A 25,151-nucleotide genomic window follows, 5' to 3' on the forward strand; every position below is an offset into this window, starting at 1 on the left:
AGTTGAAAAGAAGGGACATTTCTGATAAGAAATAGTGGCATTATGCGTGATACTGACACAAAAGAAAGGATTACATAATCAGAACTCAGTGTGGATCTCGTCTCTGACCTTTTGTGCTGGGTGAAAGAAAAGTCAGTAACTGAAATGCTACGTGGGCATCTTTTTTTTTATCTTAATCTACTTAGGATGCCAAATGTTCTGCCCTATAAAATGTCTGGCGGAACTTGAAACAATTGTTTTTATGTAGATTGTATAGCTAATAATCACTGAAAAACTCATTCCATTGTTGTCATAGTAATTCTTGACATACATTCTATTTTAGGTACTATACTTTGGGGATGTTGAACAATATAAAATCAAAGGATAGGTATGCAGTTAGCCTATTTGACTGTGAAAGCAATAATGCTTAACATACATAAGACTATCAATTTTATTAATACATAATTATTAATGAATGGTTGTTAGGTAACGAGGACTCTCTTACCCTCCCTTCACAGTATCATAATAATCTTCACGTAATATCTTCATAATAACACTATGAGAAAAGAATTGACCTTGTTTAATTAATAGATAAAATACTGAAGGTAAGACAGGTTGACTCTGTTGTCATATATGGTCAAAGAAACCTGATTGATTTAAAATTTGATGTGGAATGGTGTTTGATATCTTTTGGGGGGAGTGGTTGCTAATCAAAAAATAGTCAAACCATATGAAACCCAACTCAAATGTATTATTTGTGGAGTTCCGTCTCTCATGTTTGAAGTAAGAGGGTTGGGTACTTTGGGCAAGATGATTCTTTATCTTTGGATAGGCTAACCTGGGCACTGTGGGAAGTTTACTGACATCCTTGGGTACCACACATGGAATACCAGTAGCAACCACCATCTCCTAGCGTGACAAACAAAAATGTCTCTAGGCATTGTCACAACCTCTCTATGGGACAAAATTCCCCAATTTGAAAACCAACAATGTATTAGAAAGTACCAATTTTCTGTGTTGCTCGTTTTGCTATGATCTTCCTTGTGCCCACCCTCAGCCAGGAAGACGGGCTTTTCATTATCATAAAGTGCCTACTCCATGAGCTTTCCCCTGCTTCCATCTGGAAACAATTGAATTTAAGACTTTGTAAGGCTCTTTAGGTTCCATTTATTGAAAATCTTCACTGCCTCAGTCTTAAATTTATCATTTAAATGCAAATTAGTATAAAAAAAGATCAGGTAGATGAAGGTAAAAAGGGATCAGATGTTATCTTATTAAGTCGGACTTGCATCAGGCAATTGTTTAAACTCATTTCCAACTCTGAGTCCTAGGAGACACTTTTATTTATTATTCTTTTGTTTTCTTTACTTAGGATACTCTATCTGGTGAATCATGAAGCGGGTTTTAACAGTACTCTCATTTGTCAACCTGGAAAACGCATAACAATAGGTTGGCTGTTGCTATCTAGCATCCTATAGCCTGCAGCTACAGAATACCCAAGCCCTGAGAATAAATGGACATTTTATAGACCCCATGCTTATTGGCTTGCACAGATGACATATAAAATTTATCATCATAAATATCATCTTTGAGAAATAAGTTTTTTAATTTAAAAAATAGTCTAGAAAAAAAAAATATAAGACCTGTGGTTAAGTTGGGATTATGACCTCAACCTTCCATGAATTTGTCTACAAGTAAATTTCCATGGTGGAGATTGCTTGAGCTCTCTTCTTGAAATTAAAATGAAGTTGAAGACATTAAGATGTCAGTGTCCTAGTTAATTATTGTTATGGTTAATAAGTACAGAGAGTTTAAGCACATTTTCTCTTTCCCAGGACATCAATATAAGCTATTTAATGAGTTCTGTATTCTATGTTATTCCATAAACACTAGGACAGATGTTAATGAAAACATTTAACTCAAACAGTTCAAACATGGAATATGAAGAAATATCTTCCTATTTATTCTGTTTCAGGCAGAAATCTCTACAACAGTGAGCCAGGTGAAATTACATTTAGATCCAAAAAGCTCACCTCCATTGAGACTGCTGCCCAAATCCCTCAAAGAGATAATTCCTAAAATGGGTTCCAAATAAGAATAACCCAATGAACTTATACATGTATGATGCCCAGTCTTAGGAGGGACCCAGGATTCAGTCTTTAAAATCACTGGGATGAAAAACTAACTTCAAGAGAAACACAAACAAACAAACAAATAAATAAACAAACAAACCACTGTATAAACAAACTTAGGTAGGAAGTCTTTGATCCTGCTTCACTTAATGAAGATGGGGGCTTTATGCAATAAAGTGCTCTGGCATAAAAGTACGAGCAAGGCTCTAAGCAAACATGCATCACGTGAAAAAAATGACTCTACTTTTCTCTACTTCTTCCCATCTTTCTGATTACTCAGAGTGGGAAAATCTCAGGTTTTTGTTAGTAGGTCATTAACATATTTCTAAATTTGTTTATTTGTATTTTAAACCAAAGAAAATGTATATCTAAGGTTCAGAGAGCTTTCATTTAGTATAAGCAACAGTTTAATGATCGCGATTTTATTTTATATTTAAGGTCAGGTACTGGCAAGCACTATTGAGTAAGATAAAATAAATTTTTCTTTTCTAATAAATTTGAACAAGTGAGTAAATTTAGAGAAATGTAAATTGATTATGTGATTTTCATACATAGGAAAATAGCTTGTGTGGAAGTTTGAGTATCCTTTGTGTTAAAAAAAAAAAGGGTGTCCAAGAGTTGGGTGATATGTTTGGGGAGCTTATTTTGCCCCTCACTTATCATTTGTGGAATTTTGGAAGAAAATTACACTTTTGCTCCCTATGCCCTGTATTCCTATGTCATAACAACTCCATCAAGTTCTGCAGGATTCCTCTGAGTTTAAGCAACAAGGATCATTTCTCTGTAAGTGTACCTTGTTAACATCCAGACGCATCTTCTCGTTGTTGGCATTAGCAGCTTTCTCAGCTGCTTTTTTTTGGCGCTGGGGTCCTCTCCCAAAGAAGATGTAGTTGACCAAAGCATATTCCAGAAGGGCCATAAAGACGAAGACAAAGCACCCCATTAGGTACATGTCAATGGCTTTTACATAGGGGATTTTAGGGAGAGTCTCCCGGAGGTGGGTGTTGATTGTGGTCATCGTTAGGACAGTTGTAATTCCTGAAAAGAAAAAAAGAAAGAAAGAAAACAAGAGAATAAAAATTAGAGTAATAATATTCATATTTCCTTACCATTCTCATAATAACCGGAAAAGCTAGCTTATTTATACATAATTATCTATTTGATAGAGATTTATTATAAATCAGCCTAGTGACTCTTCCTGAAAATATGTGTAAATTAACTTACAGTGAACATGAATTGTTATAGAAAATATTCTTTAATTATATTTTTCTATTCATATTTGTTTATGAAAAAGAGAATTGGAAATGTGGATTGAATATTAAACTCCATGTGTATATTTGGAGCAAATTAGCATAGAGATAATCATAGTTTATATTCCTGATATGTCAGTGTCAAGAATGTAGATTTTTGGGAAGTGCTTTCTGAAAAATGAGTGGGTCTTGCCTAATCAACCAGATCAACTAGAGATGAAAGGTTACAGCAAACCCCAGGACATCATGGGTGGGAAAACTTTGTGAAAAGATTGGATTACAGAGAGTTCACAGCTCTTTAATAAAATTAAAGATCTTCAAATATATACATATATATTTGAGGAATGCAGGTCAAAGGAAAGCCTGTTAAATTAATGATAATGCCCCCATGTTGGGTACATGGAGACAGGCACGCATAAAAATGGATAGACTGAATTTAAGAAATCAGTCTGATAACAGCATGGGAATGAAGGAATGCAATATAATGTAGAAATAAAGAATACTAGGTTAAAGGTTTCTACAGATAACAAATAACAGATAACAGTTCTATGAATGCAGATAACATACTAGTTTATGTATGTTAAAGAAACAGAAACTAGAATGCTTATGATTTTCAATTGGGCAAGTGAATACAAAACACACACAAATATGAAACACAGATCATTTACAGTGGTCCTCATTGGAAGTGTGACTTTAGGTCAGGCTATAATTGCATGTCTAGTTAGCAGGCATCTCTAACAGTAGAGAGCAGTTAGTCTCAGAGCTGTCACTGGAAGGTAAAAACATTGGGAGTTCAGAGAACTTGGTATGATGTAGTCCCAACTTGTAGTGATAAGAAAACAGACAAAGCACAGACAGAGGCCATATCACACAGATGGAAAGCTGAACTAACACCATTTTATCTGAGCCCTCAGGATCATTCACCTCCTGAACAACCCATAATCACATCTCAAAACTTTAACTTCATTTCCCAAAGACTTCTCCAGTGAATTTTTCTTCTTTACTCCTGTCTCATGAATTATTTCCATTTTTTTTTTTTTTAGCGGAACTCATGTAAAGTTCATGAATGAGTAGCTACCTGAACATAAGTCTGAACCTCAGTTGACTTTCATTGTTTCCTTACAGACCTCAGATATTCTTCTGTAGGAGTCATTTTGAGACACTTTCAATTTCATTTTACTCCCTGTCATTTGTACAACAGGTATTACTATATAATACACTTACTAAAGCTGACTTTAGTATTAATCTGAATGTTATTCTAACGTGCTTGAGTAACCTAATAAAAGGTTCAAATGTAAGGATATTTTAAGCATTTCTTTTAAAGCATCAATAAATTATTTGTGCAATAGACACACAGTAGATATCTGTTTTACTTTATGAAATCACAGTATATTGCTTCCATTTCTTTATTAGCATTTTATGAACACTAAGCTCTGCATAAGACAGCACTGAGATATTATGACTACATGTGGATCTTTCTCCAGTGAGTCTTTCAGTGCTTAGGGGAGAGCATCACAAAGCTAACTAAACAGACATTATTATGGTTTGTCTACACAGGTAGTTTTTATGAGTCTAAGAACACACATGAGAGAGACTTGACTCATTTCTGAAACTCACTGCTCCTCCCTCCCACCCTTGATTCATCTCAGTCTAACCTAACAGCATCTAATACTACTCCCATAGAACTGAAACTAAGTCCTATTACTTTCCTGCTCATGTCTCTCTTTCACTTGGAGTAAAAGGATAGTTTTATGCCACACCTCTGATTCCCTTCTGGACTCCTTAGTTCCTCATCACCTACTATGTTTTCCTATGACTTTTCTCTGTATTGTCCTATCCCAGGTCCCCTCGGTATTCCTGTTTTGGTTTTTTAACCCAGGATCTTTTGGAGGAGTTTGGGCAATCATCACCTAAATCTTGACTTTCTTTCTTGTCTTTTCTCCTGTAACAACCTCTGTGTGAGGTCAGCCTTGGTCATGGTAACACCCCCCAGGCATGGTTACAAAATGCTTGCTTGCTTCTCTCTGCAGATTCACCCTATGTTGTATCTTTTGGTGGCTCTTCAGTGTCCTTTTATTCGTCTTTTGAAAATTAGCGTGCAAAATTTTAGGTTTTATTACAACGTTTTCAAACAATGTTGTTACTCCTCATGGTCCAAAGTCTATTCTAACCCTCTGTCCCACTTTTGCCTTCCACCCTAGCGCCCACCTTCTTGCTTTCACATGGAGTCTGGTGCCCTGCTCCCTTTCCACAATACCTTTCTCTCCTATCATGATTGCCTTGCCAGTTTCATTCACACACATACATGCACCTATACATATAAACATTCAAAGTTAGGATCCGCATGTGATTTAAATAATGTAGCAAATTTTCTTTCTGAGAACTGCCCTTAATATAATTTCCAGAGTAGTCTACTTTTCCTCAATTTTCATTTTTTTCACAATTGAATAAAATTCCATTGTGTCTACGGACCACATTTCCATTATCTGGCCCGTTGGTGGATATTGAGGAGGCTCCCATTTTCTTGCTCTTACAACGCTTATCTATATTTGCTGCTAGAATGTATTTTTCAGAAAAGGAAAAATGCATCTTCAGTACCTTGCTGTGTCAGCACATGGTAGATGCAAATGTTTTTGAATGAGAAATGAATGGCCTTTCTATGCGTGTAATGACTGAATCGGGATCTTATGATGAAGCCAAACAACTCTCAATTTTAAAAGGGATTAGTCGGAAATGTAAATAGAGAAATCTGTGCAAGAGGTCATACAATTTGCATAAAATGTTTACTAAATGTGATTTATTCACATCTGATGTTATGACAGAAAAACAAAGTCAGACATAAGATGAACAAGACTAAAAAGGATGAACTAGCATTGTCATCTGAGACTCTTGTCTCCTGCCCGCTACATGCATGAATAAACCATCAGAAAAATGTTTACTTATACATTTGTTATATAGCACATCTTCATACTGGGGTAGGGGATAAAAGGAAGCATTCTGCAGGTGAAGCAGCATGGAGACAAATTGAGCAATTATGCAAGCATTATTACACAAAATATGTTTTGATAAGACTACCAAACTGATGAAACAATTTCATTATCAACATCTCCGCTGTTAACTAATTTTGAAGTGGAAGAGCTTTAATTTGTGTTTAATTGATTTAATGCTGAATCAGATCATAGAAGTCTCATGGCTGAACTCTTGTAATACGAAAAGTCTAGTTTTATACACCACAAAATTCTGGGTAAAAAAAGTACAGGCACCCATGGTTTGGGGAGACACCACACACACACACACACACACACATACACACACACACACACATCATGTGGAGGAGGTGGAGAGGGAGAGAGAGGGGGGGAGAAGGGAGAGAGAGGAGAGAGAGGAGAGAGAGGAGAGAGAGGAGAGAGAGGAGAGAGAGGAGAGAGAGGAGAGAGAGGAGAGAGAGGAGAGAGAGGAGAGAGAGGAGAAAGGATTCCACAATTTGCAAACGGCCTACCTAATGCAACCCGTGCAGCAGAAGCATCATAGTTAATCCAAAAGGAGACCCAGGAGAGGATGGTAATCAGAATGGACGGCATGTATGTCTGCAGGATGAAGTAGCCAATGTTTCTTTTCAGCTTAAAGCTTAGGGACAATCTGGGATAAGAACCTAGAAAGGCAATTTGAGAACATCATCATTATCAATATTTATAAGGCACTTTCTATTAAAGGCCCATGAAAACTTTGTACTTCTCTCTAAAATGTAATTTCAGCTACTGGTAAAGGGCATTTCTCTGTAAATTTAGTCTGAGATCCCAGGTGTTTTAATGAGCGGTAGGACTCAAGTGTGGAATGCATCCTGTGCTTACAAGCAACTAAAGAACCCTTGATATCCTCTTCCTGATCAGCCTCATGTTTTACATCAAAGATATTAATTTTCTGTAACTGCTAGGACAACACAATTTGTACAGTTACTTGCTTTCTCTATTTCAACTCTTTCTTAGTACATATACCTTATAATTTTTCTTCTTTTAATATAAGAATAAAGCTGAAGGCCTTGGTGACAGTAACAAACATCCTCAGAAAGCATAGGGTGCATTTCCATTTTATGATCAGAACCCAGGTTTCTTTTACTGTGTACAGCCTTTTCTTTTCTTAGTAACTAAATTATTTGTATTTATAGTCTAAAGTAGTCACCCAAGAAAATGTAGAGAATTACCACCTTTAAGTAAGATTTATGAGATATAAATCAAAGGACAAGTATCATGCTAAAGACACAGCTCTCAGTATGTACGAGGCTACCTAAAAAAACTGAACCAACAAAACAATTCCACTCCTCCAAATACCAAACAATATAATTTTCTTAAATATGAGTCCTTTGACTGTGTAGTTCTGGGGAGTTAACATTACTGAGAAGACATAAAGGTGTGTGCTATCTTAGAGTGTGAAAGGTTCACACTGTAAAAGGCAGGGAAGACAATATTCTTGCTTCCCTGTTTATTCTTGTTTATAAGAAAGTGTTATTTAGTTTTCCTAGGCTAAGTCATCAGAGGTCTTAGTATATACACAATTCAAATATTTTCAGAAGGATATCCTTTCCACCGAGTTATACAGATTAAAAAACCTCAGGCTTGGAGAAAACTTATGGGCTTTTTTTCCACCCCAATTAAGCTAGAGTTAACTTTGTATTTTTACTAAGTCACAACATGGCTTTTGCAGAAAGTGGTTTACACCTCTCCAGGTATCAGAATCCTTGGCAGAAAGGCGATTCTCCAAATCTACAGTGATGGAGTTAGTTATTTATGTGCCTGTTGTATTCATTTCAACAACAACAATAAACTAAACTAACAAATAAACAAACAATAAGTGAAGAGGAATATTCCAGCAAGCCTATTACTTCCACTGAAGTTGTTTCTAGCAAATGAATGCTGTCCTGCATCATCTGTTGAGAAACTCATGCAGCTATCCACAACATCACAGATGCCTGAGATCTAAAGGTAAAGGGGTCAGTGTCTTCTCAGTGTTTAGAAGATGTCAGTTTAACAATAAGCTGAAGCTAATGAAATTCTCATGTTCTAAGGAAAACATGGCCTTCTAGGCTACTTACTTTAGAGGATGTCATGCTTCGTCTTTAGGTGACTAATGAACTGCCCTTGGCAAACTATAATGCTTTTTAAAAAAGTGATTTAAAAAATAATCAAGATGCCCAAGTCTGAGTCAGCCTTTTCTTCCTCCCTCTTTCTACACTCCATCTCTAAAGTCCATCTCTTCTCTGGCACATGAGCAGTGAAGAGAAGGGTCAGCCTCTGCTTAAGACTGCCTTCCAGAAAACAGTTGAATGGTACAAGGAGCCTCTCAAGAAACAGGAGTTGTAGCATAGCTTCTTTTCAGCTGGTTCCTAGGATACAGAGTTGCTGCCCTCACCCCCAACTTCATATCAAGGTATCCATCTGAAAAGAAATGGGATAAAGTTGTTTTTGCTTAAATCCTCCCCGCTGATACAAACCTGTGGAGAAAACAACTTTCTTGGTGATGAGTTTATAATCTACGATGGAGAACTGAGGAAGCTCTATCTTTGTCACTCCTGTGACGGCATTGTCATCTCCACGCCAGTAAAACTCAATGTCATCAGTTGTATAGCCATCTGTAAGAAGAAACACATATGAGCGCTCAAAACAGAAACAAACATACAGAAAGAACACTCGTGCGATAGCTGAATTGGCATGTGCGAGAAGCTACAGTGTTAGTGTGATGTGTGAAGGCGCAATCAATCTAAGCATTTTGAAGTCTACTGAAGCATTTCAACCTCACACAGTCTCATCATAAGGGAGGTATCCTTAGACCCACAGAGACTGTCAAAGACTTAGGGAAAATAAACAGAAGCTGCCTCTTAAAAATAGGAAGCGGAGCACATGGGGTACAGATGTACATCAATCTGGTTGTGGATCTTTCCCTATCTATGAAACATGATAACATATCATATGATCCTAGATTGTGCCTAAGAAATGATAAGAGAGGAACAAAAGTGGATAATTTAGTGCTAAATGCTGTCAAGTCAGTCCCCTCTAATACAGATGATTTGAATTATAAAATGATTTCATGTCAGAAATGTCATCATGAAGAAATGAGTAATTACTTTTTCATATACCACAACTCAAAAAAAAAAAATCTCATATTTTCTCACTGAAGGCTTTGGAACCCTCAAAATTCAATTGGTTTTAACATCCTCTAGTAGATCTAACTGGGTAGCATGTATTACAAATGCACAGTACATTCAGAAATTATGCTTTCCTTTATTGAACGGTAATTTATGGGTCTCATATGATGCTCATCATTGGATACTCTCAGGTGAAAGAATTTTGTATAATAAAGACATATTGTAATAATGAAACTTCCAATCTATGAACCTTAATGAGCACAGAAACCCTAAGTGTAACAAGCAGCATATATTAGACTATAAACAGTACTTTCAGAGATTCATGCAACAGAACATAGTATATATTAATAATTAATAGACTTATCTAGCCTAGCCACAAACATATCCCTGAAGCAAAAAAAAGATGCATTATATCTTTATATATGGCATGTGAAGAGATGTCACCTTCATGTTTTCAAAAATCTATTGGAGCAGCATAGCTGAACATTACAAGTCTGGGGATTGGTCCCTTAATTTTAACCTCGGCAAAACAAAGTAAAGAGGATTTAGGACCCTTGCCTTTGCCTTGTTAGTAAATAATGTGACACAGATAACCAGAATACCTGCCATTTAACACTTAGCCTAACAAAGACCATGATCAATAAAAGAATACCGAGATTACAGACAACAGCCACTGTGTCTAGTTTTGCGTGGGTTCTGGGGATTTGAACGGAAGCCCCAGGCTTGCACTGCAAGTACTTTACCTACCAAACCTTCTCAATTTTCTGTACAACCTACAGTTCAGTTCTGATGATGGCAAATTTAGGAGCATTTAAATTTTCATCCACTCTTAGTAGCATTTCTATTTTTATTCAGTGCAACAAATACAGGGGTTTTAAGTCTTAATGATCATCTCTATGACTGGTCCCACCATGTAGGATTTTGCCAACCTTTTAAAATTTTTGTATACTTTCAAACACCAATTCTCTATTGAAACAGAATTGTGGACTTTTAATTGGTTATATTTTATTAGCACAAGCTAATCTAGAGATCTTTTAAGATGGAATGTCTGTTTTGATATAAAACTTTGATTTGAAAATAACTTTGAAGATCTTATCACATTCTAAGCGATAAGTCAATGGCACAATAAACAATTTCTCTGCAGAGAATTTATACCCCATTTGTTTGAAGGTTATACATTTCCTAATATTGGGAACTCATGGTCCAGACTGGTGTCTCAAGTACAATTTAATTTATTGTCTCTTCTTTATACACATTGTTTAGTTGTGAAGTAGTTCAGGGTCTTTGATAAATGTAATTTACAATCAATGAAAGGGCAGCGGTTTTTAGAAGCAATCAAGCCAGGTACTTAGAAATGAATCCTAAAATTGGATTCATCATGTATAAGCATGAATAGGGAGTATTTGTGAAATAAGAACAAACAATCAGTCCTCATGGAAAGAGTTTAGAAAACAGTAATTACTACTTATAGATCTAGTCAAGGGTTGGTAGGCACTGAAGTAAATTCCATCCCTTTTACTGAGAGGCAAAAGTCTCAAGAACAATGAATCTGGTTTTATTGTCCTAACAGCATAAGATGCTTGTGGAGCTTACCATTTGACTTAGGGACCTGCTTTTGCTTTTAAGTAAGCATCCTGAATAACTATATTTTGGGCAGCACGTGGAAGTCTTAAGAACAACTTGTCTAGCACATGAGGAAGAGGATGGTAATAACTACAAGGTAAAATATAGTCTTTTGTTTCACTAAAACCTCATCTATACTTACATCAATATTTACAATAATTCTTTTATAGGGGAGGAGTATTCATAAACATTATTTTAAGTTTTGACTGCCCATATTGTGTATGCATTATTTTTATCCTAACTTGATGGCATAGAAAACTAAGATGAAGGAAAATTACATAATGTGTTTAAAGTCACCTATCTAGCAAGTGACTGAATAGGAAAATGTTGCCATTTTGCCCCAAAGATAGAATTCTCACACTGTACAACGTTGCTAGGGAACATAAAACATGCAATATGCTTAAAGGAGGCAAAGTGCCCATTTTGTAATGTAAATAAAGAGCAAGCAATTTCAAAGCAAAAAGAGGAGCAAGTCCTCTTTAAATGTTTCCCATAGAGAGGATGAGGGCTGAGCTAAAGAAGACCCTTCCAGCTTCTGCTCCTCACTCCCTTCCTCAGGACTGACCATCTTTGCATACATCACTGGGAATCTTACACATCCATAGACAGAAGAATTCATTAGAAAAGGGGAGGCATTTTAGCAACACAGCATAGGATTTGTTTGTCATTTGTTCCCCTAATGGAAACATTACAGAGGACTACATCTATATGTTTGAAAGTGTTTGCTAGGTAATACTTGGTAGAACAAAAGCACTCAGTAAAGTCATTGCATTAATAACATATTGATTTAATAAACATGTTGACTTGAATGGACAGTTATTTATAATAATGATTTGTGTATGTGTTTATACAATTTGGACACACACACACACACAAACCCTGGCAATTCCTCTATTATATACTAAATAAATACTTTCCAAATGGATTTTCAAATTTTATAAGAGTATTTAAGGTTAGTTACCCAGTTGTTCTGAGTCACATATTTCCCCCATGTCTTGCAAAATTACATTACTTTTAATAATTTTCTATTTTCTCATGTATGAATTAGGATGATAAAAATAATACTTACATATAAAGGTGCATTATGGGGAAAGGCATACATTTTGAGTTTCTATTATTTAAAATTTTACTTATTTTCAAATTTCACATAACAGATTTTGATTACATTTACTTCAGTTCTTCCCTTTAGCTCCTCCCATACCCACCCCTAGAACTTTCTGTTTTCTGTTTTATTTTAAAATTGATAATCCATCAACTGCAATGCCATTGTTTTGTGCTTCCATGAGCAGATACAGAAATTGCATGATTAGAAAAGTGAATGCTTTGACTGCATTTGTAGAACTTTTCTAAAGGCCTAAAAATTAAGAGTCAAGTACTTAAGGGTCACATTGATGCCCACAATTTTGGAACCTAACACGATGATATAGCACATTAATCATATTTCTTGGCTACTGTCAGTCTTCAAAAGCCAAATTGTCTTGACATCATTTTGATTAGAGCAGGCTAAAATGTTCCAAGTAAAAAACAAATGCATTCTCCCCTCCCCAACCCCTGTTTCTGAAGATGAAAGACCAATCATATCTCACTGAGCTAGGGCAAGCAAGATAAAAAGACAGTCTGATATTCCATGTAGAATTGGTTTAAAACAGACCTAGTTTTCTCCTTACTTTGGATTTTCTCTAAAGAAATGCTTAGCAGACTCTATGAGTGATTAAAAACTAAGAGAAAATATATGCAAATGTGAATGACTTGACTTTCATAACATCCATAATGAAAATAATTAGGTTCCTTTTAGAACACATCAGAAGGTGGCCCTGTACTGAAGTGCTGCAGTAATGTCTCAGAAACCAAACTTACCTTTTATATTTTAATCATGGAATCCCTAAATCTGAGCCATCACATTATTTTTGGTTGTATCATCAAAAGCACAACCTACATACTAAATGCCGATGGGCTATGAATACAAAAAGCACAGATTCATTACAATTTACCTGAAAGAATGAATCTGATAGGCAGTTGCACCATGACAACATCACTTTTGATCAGGATATATATATATATATATATATATATATATATATATATATATATATGAGTTGGAGACACTTTTGCTTTCAAATATTAGTAAATAAATGTATTACTAAAGATCTAAGGAGTAAAAATGTCACTTTTAAACATAGATACATAATAACTGAGCTTTTCCTTACAAGTGTGACATTATTTTTATACCACAACTTGACATTTTTAGTGTTTTTCTCTCTTTACTGTCGGTCTACACATCTACTTGTTATTTATCAAATAAATGTTCAATTTTGTAATTTCTCTTTGCAAAAATATGTACAGTTTCCAAGGGATTAAGCCTCCGAGATTAATAAGAACATTAATAAGAGAAAATTTGCTGATACCACAATTTTGTTAATGTTTTATTAGTTCTTTGTGAATTTCATATCATGCATCTCAGTCCCACTCATCTCCCAGCCCTGTCTCCTTTTACTGACCCTGAATCCTTGCAACCTCCCTCTCCACAAAAGAAAAGAAAATCTGTGGAAGCTGTAGTGTGTCACAGTGTGTCTCACAGCATATGCTTTTGTCTATACTTCTTTGCTTGCAAATGTTCATTGAACTGCATCCTTGGTCTGGCTTCTGTTACAAAAGCAATACTGGAACCTCATTGAGACTCCTTGCAGACATTCTGTTGTGGCCCTGTGTCATTGAGATCCTGTAGTTTTAGATTTATAGGTCTGGCCCCTTCCCACACTCCAGAAGTTCAGCCATAGGGTAGATAGATGTTGGGGCAGGTCAATTTGAAGCCCTGGATCTGGGCCTAAGAAGTATCTGAGCTGGTCAGCCAGCCAGCTCTCCTATATCCATATGACAGTGGTGCCCGCTCCTGCCTTTTCCTGGCTGGCCCATCTAATGCCACAACTATCAAAGGCACAGCTAGATATACAACTCACATGCTCTTGGGGCTGGCTCTTTCACCAGTTGGCAATGAAGGGGAATCATAAGTCAATGCTATTGGGGATTTCATAGTAGACATGAGTTTGGTATGAGTTCATTTGTTAGAAAACCATATTAAGGACTATTTGAACTAAAATTCCCTGCCTTTTTTTCAGGATTGTAAAATAGCACTTCGAATGCTTCTTGAATCAAACCCTTCATTTCTAAAAAAATAGCATGTAACTCTCTCGTAGTATTCTTGTGTTCATGTAGTTGCTACGAGTCTATGAGGAGCTGTTATCAAATCTTTATTTTTGTTATAAGAAACATTTCTCTTATAATGAACTTTATGGAAAAAGGTCCCATCATCAATGCACTGGAGAATAATAGCACATTTGGGCCACTGTCTATAGTCACAGAACATTTAACACAGTAGAGAAAAGGAAGCCATGAAGTAAATAATCCGTTTAATTTTACTTATCCTTATCATAATTGACTTGTTTGATTAGAAACAAACAAACAAAATGCCCATCCAGATGCAATCACTCCATTAAATACTAGATGGGAGTAGTTCACACATTGTAGGGAACTCGTAATGGTCCTCTAAATAATGTCCACCAAGCACTCCAGAGAAGCTTTTGAGAAGACTTATGAACTGTTAGAAGTAATTCTTCCTTAGTAAATTAAACGTTATTTTATCCCAAATACATTTTCAAAAAAATAATTTCAATAAAAGGAATGGAACTGCCTTTTGTGGAGCAAACTAGGCAGGGACAAAGCATGGGGAAATGGTTTCGATCACAGTTCTCATGTCTAAATCAAGTGAACATAATGAGAAGCTTATAATCAGAATGGAATTCACCATATAGATGGGCCTAAATGTTGTGCAAATGTACAAAGGTGTGTAGTATCAATGCCAAAGCCATGAGAAATTTTAAGATGAAGCCATGGCTTTTTAAACTCAGTAATAGGTATTGCTGAGATACTCAGTGATTTCTCTGACTCTATCTCATTCTTCCTATGGCTCTTCACATTCCTCTTTAGATGAATGGCTAGACATAAATATTCTGCAGTAAAAGTATTTCTAGACTTCAAAGAGTTCAAAATAATTGGCTGAGGGAAGGTCAGGCTTGATTGTGTAGTGCTTGCTTAGAAAGATTATCATAGGTTATAGCCCAAGATTTGTTCCTGCATCAAAGATTTTGTGTGTATGTATGTATGTGTATGTGTGTGTGTGTTATCATTCATAAAACTTAACTATTATGAAGTACAAGACTGTAAAATCTATCACATCCAAGTAAAATGTCAAATGATGAACTTTAAAATCCATTACCTGTAGTAAACCAATGATTTTTAATATCCATATGGGTGCAGGGTGATTTTGTGATAATTTATGGAAATGTAACTATGTTGCATTTCTTAAATGTTTTTATTGTGTTTGGAGAGAAAGTCATTAATTCAATGGTTCAGATCTAAACACATTATTTGTCCAAATTCATGAGCTCTCGGTCTCAAAATAATACAGAAGATTCAGAAACGTTTTGGTTTAAAAAAAATAGGCCAGTGCCTCCCAAACTTCATGTGTATAGAAATCATCCAGAAATCTTGTTAAAATGCAGACTTGAATTAGATATGAATCCTGAGAGTCTGCATTTCTATCAAAGCCTCAGGGGAGCTGGCGCTGTTTGTTGACAGAGCGTCCTTAATCTAGCAAGGGACTAAAGGATTAGGCAAGGTGAAATTTCTCTCTGCCATGATAGTCAGGTAAAAAATGCCTTAGATCTAACAGGATGGACTGAGGAACTTGATCTCTGATAAACAAAAGTTTAATTGGATTCAAAATATTAAAATACCTTTCTCTGCTTTATGACAGATACTAGAAAACAGTTCTGGCATACTGACTGGAGACCTGGTTTTGTTTAACTGTCTATAACTTATCAATAAGTAATATTACAGAGAGAAAGAAAGGAGTCTGGGTCCAAAAGTCTAGCACAAGTTTGTACCTATTCCAATTTTATTTTAGTGTTTAGCCTTATACGTCCTCAAGAACACTTCATCCTCTCACTAATGAAAAACAGCTCTATCTATGTTTCACTGCAAAACAATCAGCAACTTTTCAAATGTTTCCCCTTCTTCCAATTTATGACACACAGATGGTTAGCATTACTTTATTTAAAAGAGGTTGAGAGCCAGGCATAGTGACACACTTCCATTATATCAGCAAATTATAAAACTGGAGGATTAGATATTGGAGGTTACAACGGGCTTTTCGAGGTCCATCAATTTCAAAGATAATGTTAACAGAACAAATGAAAATAAAACATACAATAATAGTAAAAAAATATTGAATAAAAACAAGTTTATGATCCTTTAACCAAACATTTTGGAAAAGAAAAATAGAGAAAATACTTGCATTATCTGTCTAGGTGGTTCAAAACTGAATGGAAACCTATTGGTCACATATTGAAAACTGGCATTGAGAAGGAAGTCCTGGCAGGCTTCAAATGGACAGTTTAGGAGACTAGGCCTAAAAATTGAGCAAATGTAAGTAAGCCCAGGTAAGTCAATTACTAGAAAAAAAAAAAAAAAAAAAAAACCAAAAACCCAGGCTTCAGGAAGCTAGTCAGAAACAGCCCTGCCATCAGAAGCTGCCCAAGCACTAGGCCTGAGGCAAGGACATGGGTCAGCAGCAGTTTTCAGACTTTTTCAGCTTCAGTCTCCAGCTCCCATGCCAGTAATGAAATGTCCCTAGAGATGAAGTAAGATAAAGGTCACCTACCCAAGACTCTCCTAATGTGCTTTAAATCAGGCCTGTAAGCCCACTTGGTTGTGTCTTGGTAATGAGAGACCCAGCATGCTGGACTTCCTTGCATTTACATGCTATTTGATTTCTTTGGCGAATCCTGGACCCTTACACATTATATGGCTTCTACTCACTGCCTTCTATTACTATTCTCACCCTTGCAAAATCCTCATTGTTGGCCTACACTCTGTGAATTATGAGGAACTATTTGACCTTCAAGACCTGGTTAGAGTTACCTCAGTTATTTGAAGCATTTCACCCTTCACTTCTCGTGTCCTAATGTCAGTACTATTTATTTATTTATTTACTTACTTACTTACTTACTTGTTTGTTTATGTGAGTACATTGTCACTGTCTTCAGACATGCTGGAAGATGGCACCGAATCCCATTATAGATGGTTGTGAACCACCATGTGGTTGCTGGGAATTGAACTCTGGAAGAGTATTCTGTGCTTTTAACTACTGAGCCATGTCAGATGTCTCCAGCCCATGTCAGCACTCTGAAATGGTCTATCTCAATGTCCCTCGTTCCCCCCAAACTTCTATTTTCTTTTCCTTTGTCTCTTTCCCTTCCTGGAGCTTTCAGAGCATACTAGTTCAGTGTCTGCCACCATTCTTCTCAGAACTGAGTCAAGTCTGTATTAGAGGATTTGGTGGATGTGCTGGTCTCAGTGACCAGACTATCAAGAAGCATGCCTGGTGCTGTGACTCTCTTTTTATTTTTTTTCAGGTCTTAACTCAAGCCAGAACTTGTCCTACCTGGGTGAACCAAATTGTCACTGTAGGACTACCTTATCTGTTTGTGACTTGGCAAATCTGTGAGCACAGGGAAGCCTAGAAACCATTTGCCGAGTGGCAGAATGGAAGACTAACAAGTCTGAATGAGCATCAGCATTGGCTTGAGATGTGCAAGTACCATCCCTCTAGCTCAAAGACATGAAAAGGATGCTGATGCTGCTGGTTAATGGTCTAAAGAGGTAGTTTATCAAATTGTAGTTGTGTTTAGTTAAATTTCCAGATGCTCTGGGTTTTTAATAGGTGTTATCATTTCTAGAGTGAACTAACATGTACTCTTCGAAAGGGCTCAGAACTCCAGTAATGATTTTCTCTGGGCTGATAGATTTTGGGAACCAATCTGTCACACCAGTCTCCAGAGGGATCCAAAACCTGTACCTCAAATACAATAATGCTCCCTTGTGATAGGTGGAAATAGTCACACAGAAGAGTGTGCTAACTCAAGAGTCATAATGGAAGACGTTTAAATTAACAAGGCCAATTGAATGGGCAAAGAGATGCACACAGCTGTGCAATAAAGTGCCATCAACTGTGACACCAACCCATCTGCTTCCTAATAAGAGGTGACAAAGGAAGGAAAGGCCCGGCTGGCTGCGTCAGAGACCAATATGGATCTTTCCATCTTAACCCACATTTTTACCTAACCTTGTTGGGATACAAGGTGAGCTGAGGATTGTTAATACAAATGGTGGCAGCAGACAATTCAGACCAAGTGATACTTTGTCTAGAAAAGCTGTTCTTCTATGTTATGGACTATTAGGATAGAACTTGAGCAGTAATACTCTTCTCACAATATTTTTACTTGCATAATATGTAAGAGCATTCGATATTTTTATTGTAAGTTATCTGGCACAGACTGTATCTCCATCACTCATCTCTGAGATCTTATTTTTTAAAAAAAAGCATACACTGCTTACATTCACAAAGTGGAATGAAAGATGACAAACATCAGATATTTAGTACACAGTTATTGAGACGGACTGGATTTATGTTCTGTAAGAGGGTTTATGTACACAGCAGGAGGGAGGACTTAGAGACTGATGGCTTACATGCCACTCATGCTGACAGATGTGTGCAGTTAAATATGGCACTGCTGTTTTGTCTGAGGGAGCTGGGAAGAATTCACTAAACAGAGATAGGGAAGGGGCTTTATAAAACAGCCACTGGCTTATGTGATTAAAACATTTTCTGCAAGAAGCCCAGTGCTAAGCATCACCTAACCCTGTCTTTAATAAACCCTCTGACATACAAGTTATTTTCCTTATTTTATAGATAAAGAGCCTATAGTTTAAAGAGGTTGACTTACTCGCCCTAGTATTAGAAATGGGAATTAAACTTAATCCTCTTTAATATTTGTAAAGAATCCAACCACTTGGTCAATATAATTGCCATCCCACATTGTGATACAAAGCCATATGTCTGACTTATTATGTAACATTATAGAGATACTATACTGGACTCTGTTTTTTTTTTCTTTTTTTCTTTTTTTCATTTTAGAGCATAGTTTGGCATATTTTTACTGGAATATAGGGTCAGCTGAGGACATTAGTATTTAACGATTCTCATTGTATCCACTTTTTTTTGTAATGTGAATTTATAACTTCTGCCATTGAGAGGTAGATTCTTTCACTGTACCCCTAATCTGAGCTGTCTTTGATGCTTGTTTTAATCAGCAGTATTGCTGACATAGCTCCAGCTTCAGTGTCAGGGAAGTTTGTAGCTATGATTATTCTTTGAGTTTCCTGCTGCCACCATGGAAACAGGCCTTGGACAGCCTGCTAGATAATATGGGGCATGAGGAACACTTCCCTTTATCATGGCAGTCAGACAGCAAATTCCCAGCCTTCCTGCCTGAAGACGTTAGATACATATACATGCCTACAGCTAAAATGGTACAAGCTTGGCTTAGCTCAACAGAACCTCCCAGCTAATTTGTAGTCTTTTAAGTAAGCAAGATTGCTTTTTGTTTTAATCCATTGAGTTTTAGGCTAGCTTTTAAAGAGCAGAAACTAAGAGAGAACAATGAATCCAATTTAAGATTGAAATCAAATTTTCTTTCCTGTTTGGTGATGTAGGATGTGTCTATACATTCCCATCTAAAATGGTGTTCAGAGTCATGTCTAAGCAATGTTTCACAGAATTTCCAACTGCTTCTATGAATCTTATAGGCTCGATCATATTACACCAACCAGAACACCTGCCTACATTACTGTCCCAGTTCTGCTACAAAGAAGCCATAGCCCTGTGAAAGCAGACTATATGGTGTTCAGAGCTCATGTTCTATATCTGAAAATAAAGCATTATTTTCCTCAAATGGCAGTTCTCAAGTTTTTGTTTCTATACAACTTTGCTCTGAAAAAAACTGCTGAAAACCAAAACAGCTATTTGAGTGGCTCATAGTTATAGATATTTACCATGTTACAAATTAAAGTGTATATTTAAAAACATGTATCATTATTAGTTATTAATTAGTTGAAATCAACAATGGTGGTCCTATCTCTTATTAATATAAATCCCTAAGTACACTTTTGATTTGTCAATGCAGTAACCTAGTGCTTAATGCCTCTAGAAACCGTGTCTTTACAGAAAAAGACTGAGGATAATGAGGCAAATAATTCTTGATACTTTTGTGAAGGTAGCTTTAGACCTAAGGACATTCTAGAAAGTTCTCTAAATGTACCCAGGGAAATCTGAGCATTGTAAACTATATGTTAGAAATCATCACCTTTGGGAATTAGCAATATGAAATTCAATGATTTAGATAAAACTATGAAGAATCCAGTTTTCCTTTAGATCTCCTTAGTTTATTTAATGTGCATATGTGTTTTTGTTTGTATGTATTTATGTGCACCATGGCAGTCAGAAGAAAGTGTTACATTATCTAACACTGAATCTATGGATGGTTGTGAACTACAGTCTGGGTGCTGGGAACCAAACCAGGATTTTCTACAGGAGTAATAAGTACTCTTAACTCCAAAACTATATCTCGAGCTCCAATTTATTTCATTTTAAATTGTTAAAAACTACTCACAACTAATTTTGTTGTCTGATGCCAAAAGAATAAAAAATAATTGACCCTTGAAAAGCTAGGAATTTAGAGATCATTTTTTGGTCCTTAGTTAACTTAGAAATAAATAATATACAGTTATAGTTCACAAAATTTATCTCATTATTTCCCTTGGTCAAGTGGGTACGTGCATATCTGAGAAAGGAAATGAATGCGCTTGTATGTAGCTGAAGCTACTGTTCATCCATATCAGGTTCTCAACCCAGTGGCACCTGTGATTGTGGATTTAAAGAAGATTGAACTTCATTTTAGATTTCTTTCTCATGCTCATTCTTTCTCATTACTTACACTCTTAGCTTTCCTATGACAATCAAATTAAGTGTGAGGGAAAAAGGGGGCTGTGGACAAATAATCAGAGGATTCGTGTTCCTGGTTCAACAGCTTCAAGCAGCTGAGGCCTGCTGCAGTCCCGTGAGTGAGTCTGGAATCACACTGTTCTCTTCACAAACCTTTCAGATGAGACCACCGCAACAGACAGCAACTTGACCACCACCTAAAAAAGACTCTGAACTCAAGGAACCTAATTAAGACTTCTTTTTCTTGAACATAACACATTCTGAAATAAGAAATGTCTACTTATTATTATTATTATTATTATTATTATTATTATTATTATTATTAAATCATTTTTTACAGCCCAGTCATTATCTCCCTTCCGGTCCGCCCTCTGACTGTTCCTCATCCCATTCCTCCTTCCCTGTCTCCAAGAGGATGGTCCCACACCCCCAAAAAGCCTTTAAGCTTAAGGGAAATCTGTGAGTCAGAAGTGAATTAACAATCCATTTATAAAATCAACACTAAAAATTAAGCTAAACATAGAATAGTGTACTTTAACACAATAAATTTACAAAACCAAACCAAACTAAAAACAAAAACTGAAAAACACCACACTCAACATTATAGTCAATGATTAAAAATCCCAAACTTTTTCACTTAGATCCCAAGAGACTGATGCTCACTCTAGCTGCTTCCAATGTAACTTAGTACTTGAAGAATCATTATCAAAGCAATTGGGCAAGAAATGCAAATGAATTAACTGGGAAAAAAGAATATCTGTTTGCAGACACATACACACATATGCACATACATACACACACATAAAAATGCATGCACACACACAAAACATGCACACACACACATAAGCACACACACAGATGCACAGACACACAAACACTTGCATGCACACATATGAACAAGCATGTGGGCACACACATATACATAAATGCACACATACACACAAATATACACAAACAAACATGTAAATATAATAAATTCATAAAGGATGCAAGATAACAAGTTTGAGTTTTAAGAAATAATTAATGTCTTCATGTGAACAACAAACTATCTGAAAGTGAAATCCAGAAAACAATTATTCATAAAAGACTCAAAACTTAGAAACAAGCCTAAGCCATGAGATTTAAAAAATTGAAAACTGAAAATATAGATGAACCAAACAAATGCTGGCATATGAAACAGAGTGTGGGCATTGTTGCACCAAAGGATTTCTGTCCTAAACAAATGCATAGATGAATGAGAATTGAGACCGGGGAGACTTTGTGCCTTACAAATTTATACAGAACTGTTTACATAAACTTAGGTACATGGAAAATGTTTGGACTTAAGATAAGCACTTGAATATAATCAGCACACTGATGATATTGAATGTTGTGCAACCTAGTGAGATAATACATGAATATAAACCAGGCCAAATCTAAGTGTTAACTAAAAGTTGAGTGGCCAGTGTATGCATTCGCATCATTAGCTGTTATAGGTAAGAATGCAAGATAAAAACAAGAGGCGCATGGAGAAGAATAAGAAAAAGTACATATGGTAGGAGACAAAATTAGAGAGTATACCACCAATTTCATCAGAGCAAGAAGGGGTAATGAGGGGAAACCAATGTCAGTGGTGTTAAATGACTTGCTTCAAACATGTCATTTAATGGAATTGAAGTGTTCATTGGAGGTCATTAACAGCCATGATAATCTCAGCTTGAGTCATGGTCAAGGGGAAAGATAGACTGGAAAAGATTTAGAATACAATGTAAAAGAAACATCTGAACTGGAGTTTGTTGCAAAAGGGAAAGCTAGCATTGCAGCCAAATGTATTCATTAAGTAAAGGAAGAAGTAAAAAGAAATAGTAATTTCTTGTTAACCCTGTGAGAGGAGCAATCCGATAGAGGAAAGAAGGTGAATGGCTGAAGCCATTCCTTTGAGTGGGCAAGAAGAAGAAATTCTATACATAGGAAGTATTGCAACAGCAGGGAGAAGGTGGCATGTGGGTGAGGGAGCTGTGGCTGAGTAGGTGCAGGTTGGGAGGATTCGGAGTCCTCTCGTGATGATTTCTTTTCCTCAGTTGTGTAGAAAGCAAGGGCATTAGCTAGGAGAGCACCAGAGGAGGTGTTGAGAAGGTACAAAGGTAAGAAGAAAGGAGTAGGCTTAAAGGAGAGAGAAAATTAATGGATCAAGTACAAATAACATGGTTGTCCAGCAAAATCAATGACACCGTTGAAAGCTGTGAGCAGACAGACAAAATAGACTAGTCACCATGTTTGGCTTAAGCTACTTTAGCTGGGCCTTTTTTCTGATCCAAAACATTCAGACCAGGATACAGAATTGCATAGAAACAGCTTAGCCTCTTGGGATATCTGTGGGTGGCAACTTTTTATTTTGATGTTTTAATGATGAAAATCTAGGACACGGTTATGTGAGTCTCTCTCTCTCTCTCTCTCTCTCTCTCTCTCTCTCTCTCTCTCTCTCTCTCTCTGTGTGTGTGTGTGTGTCTCTCTCTCTTTCCTGTACCCTGGAAGAAAGAAAATCTAAATTGCATCTTAACACATCTACATACATTTCAGCATATTTAATCTAATGGTTACAGATATGTAGGTACAACACACACACACACACATATGAAAAAAGGCAGACAGAAAGACAGACAGTTAGACAGAAAGATACACCTATAAACACAATTTTGGAAATATTTGCAGTTTTGATTTCTCTATGTTGCTTTATAATCCCTCATTATCATCTAACATTGATGGTAAAATTTACGCTTTTACGACCTCTGCTTAACACTGATAAGTTTCTATAAATCTCAAATTGATTTCTTTGTTGTTAACAACTTTACAGGTAGGTTTTAACTGAAATGTTTTCCAAAAGCATAGAATTGACCTTCTGTTCAGTTCTTCCATGAATAGATAGGGCCACAATCCAAGAGACATAGTTTCTTTCCCACAGAGTGTAAGGATGACAAGAACATAGGTATAACTTATTAGAATATGATGATGAGGATGATGAAGATGATGATGACTATGATGTTAATAACAAGGTTTTGAAAGTTTAGCACAGTGCTCTGTAGTAAACACAATGCAGAACATTATTTAGATAAGAACCTTTATAAATAAGTTATTTTATCTCCATTTAGATTTATGCAATGCCAAAGATATTAACTGGGGTTTTATTTTGAAAAAGAGTCACTGATAAAAGATAAAAAAGATAAAGAAACCCACTTTGTAACAATCATGATATTTTTTCATATTTAAAAAATGATGAAAAAATATCATGATTGTTATGGCAGATTTTCATTTGGGAAAGTGAAGAGATAGAATACTGAACTCTAAACTGAAAAGAAAGCAAAATTTACTAGATTTGTATCAAAATAGATCAGTTGTCAAACAGGTTGTTGGCAAAAATTAAAGGATGGTTTCAACATCAGTAAATAGAGAATATGCAGTGCATAAAGAAAATGTTTAAATACACCCCTGAACCAACAGGTACCCTCCTATGGTCAACACTGAAGGATACTGGGAAATTCTTCTAACAACATACCCTCCTGTGCTCAACACTGAAGGATACATGAAATCCTTCAACACATACCCTCATATGATCAACACTGAAGGATTCTGGGAAATCAACTCATTATTTTGAAAATTGATATAGAAAAGTATATGAAGTCCTATCTATTCCTAATATGATAAAATAATTGAATATCAGGTATGAGAAAACTGGTTCTCATAGAAATAGCTTAACTAATAAGTTAAAAAGGAAGAATAACTACATGGTCCATCATTTTGCAAGTGTGCTGATGTACTAAATCTAGGCTATTGTCGCAACAAGAAGACAAGCTAGTGCCATGTGTGTCTTGATTAAAAAATTGTTTTCACTAGGTAGTACATTTGACAAAAGTAAAATCACATAAGTACTAGAAATTATTAAGAGTTATTCCTGCAAAGAAGCCTGAGGAGAAATATTCCTCCAGTAAAACACTTGGGAAAATAGATTAAATTAAGAGATAAAGCAATCCTAAGAGATACCACAGTAAAATAAGCAATCAGCCTTCCCTCTTATTGCCTGGAAGTCTAAAGGAAAACATGATAATAGTTTTCAATATAATAATTATAAGAAAAATAAAAAGAAAGCAAAT

The 25,151-nt window shown here is 36.0% G+C and overlaps 1 protein-coding gene across 1 annotated transcript in view; it reads right to left on the reverse strand.

Annotated features, from left to right (window-relative positions):
* Positions 1–25,151, reverse strand: part of Gabrb2 (gamma-aminobutyric acid type A receptor subunit beta2) — a 206,791-nt gene that overhangs the window by 31,975 nt on the left and 149,665 nt on the right. The window contains exons 7-9 of the mRNA XM_034506297.2: positions 8,850–8,987; positions 6,861–7,013; positions 2,905–3,149 (exon numbers count right to left, since the gene is read on the reverse strand). Coding sequence (XP_034362188.1) covers positions 2,905–3,149; positions 6,861–7,013; positions 8,850–8,987 — 536 coding nt within the window. The remainder of the gene's footprint in view (positions 1–2,904; positions 3,150–6,860; positions 7,014–8,849; positions 8,988–25,151) is intronic.

Source organism: Arvicanthis niloticus, chromosome 6, assembly GCF_011762505.2.
Source record: "Arvicanthis niloticus isolate mArvNil1 chromosome 6, mArvNil1.pat.X, whole genome shotgun sequence".
Taxonomy (NCBI): Eukaryota; Metazoa; Chordata; class Mammalia; order Rodentia; family Muridae; genus Arvicanthis; species Arvicanthis niloticus.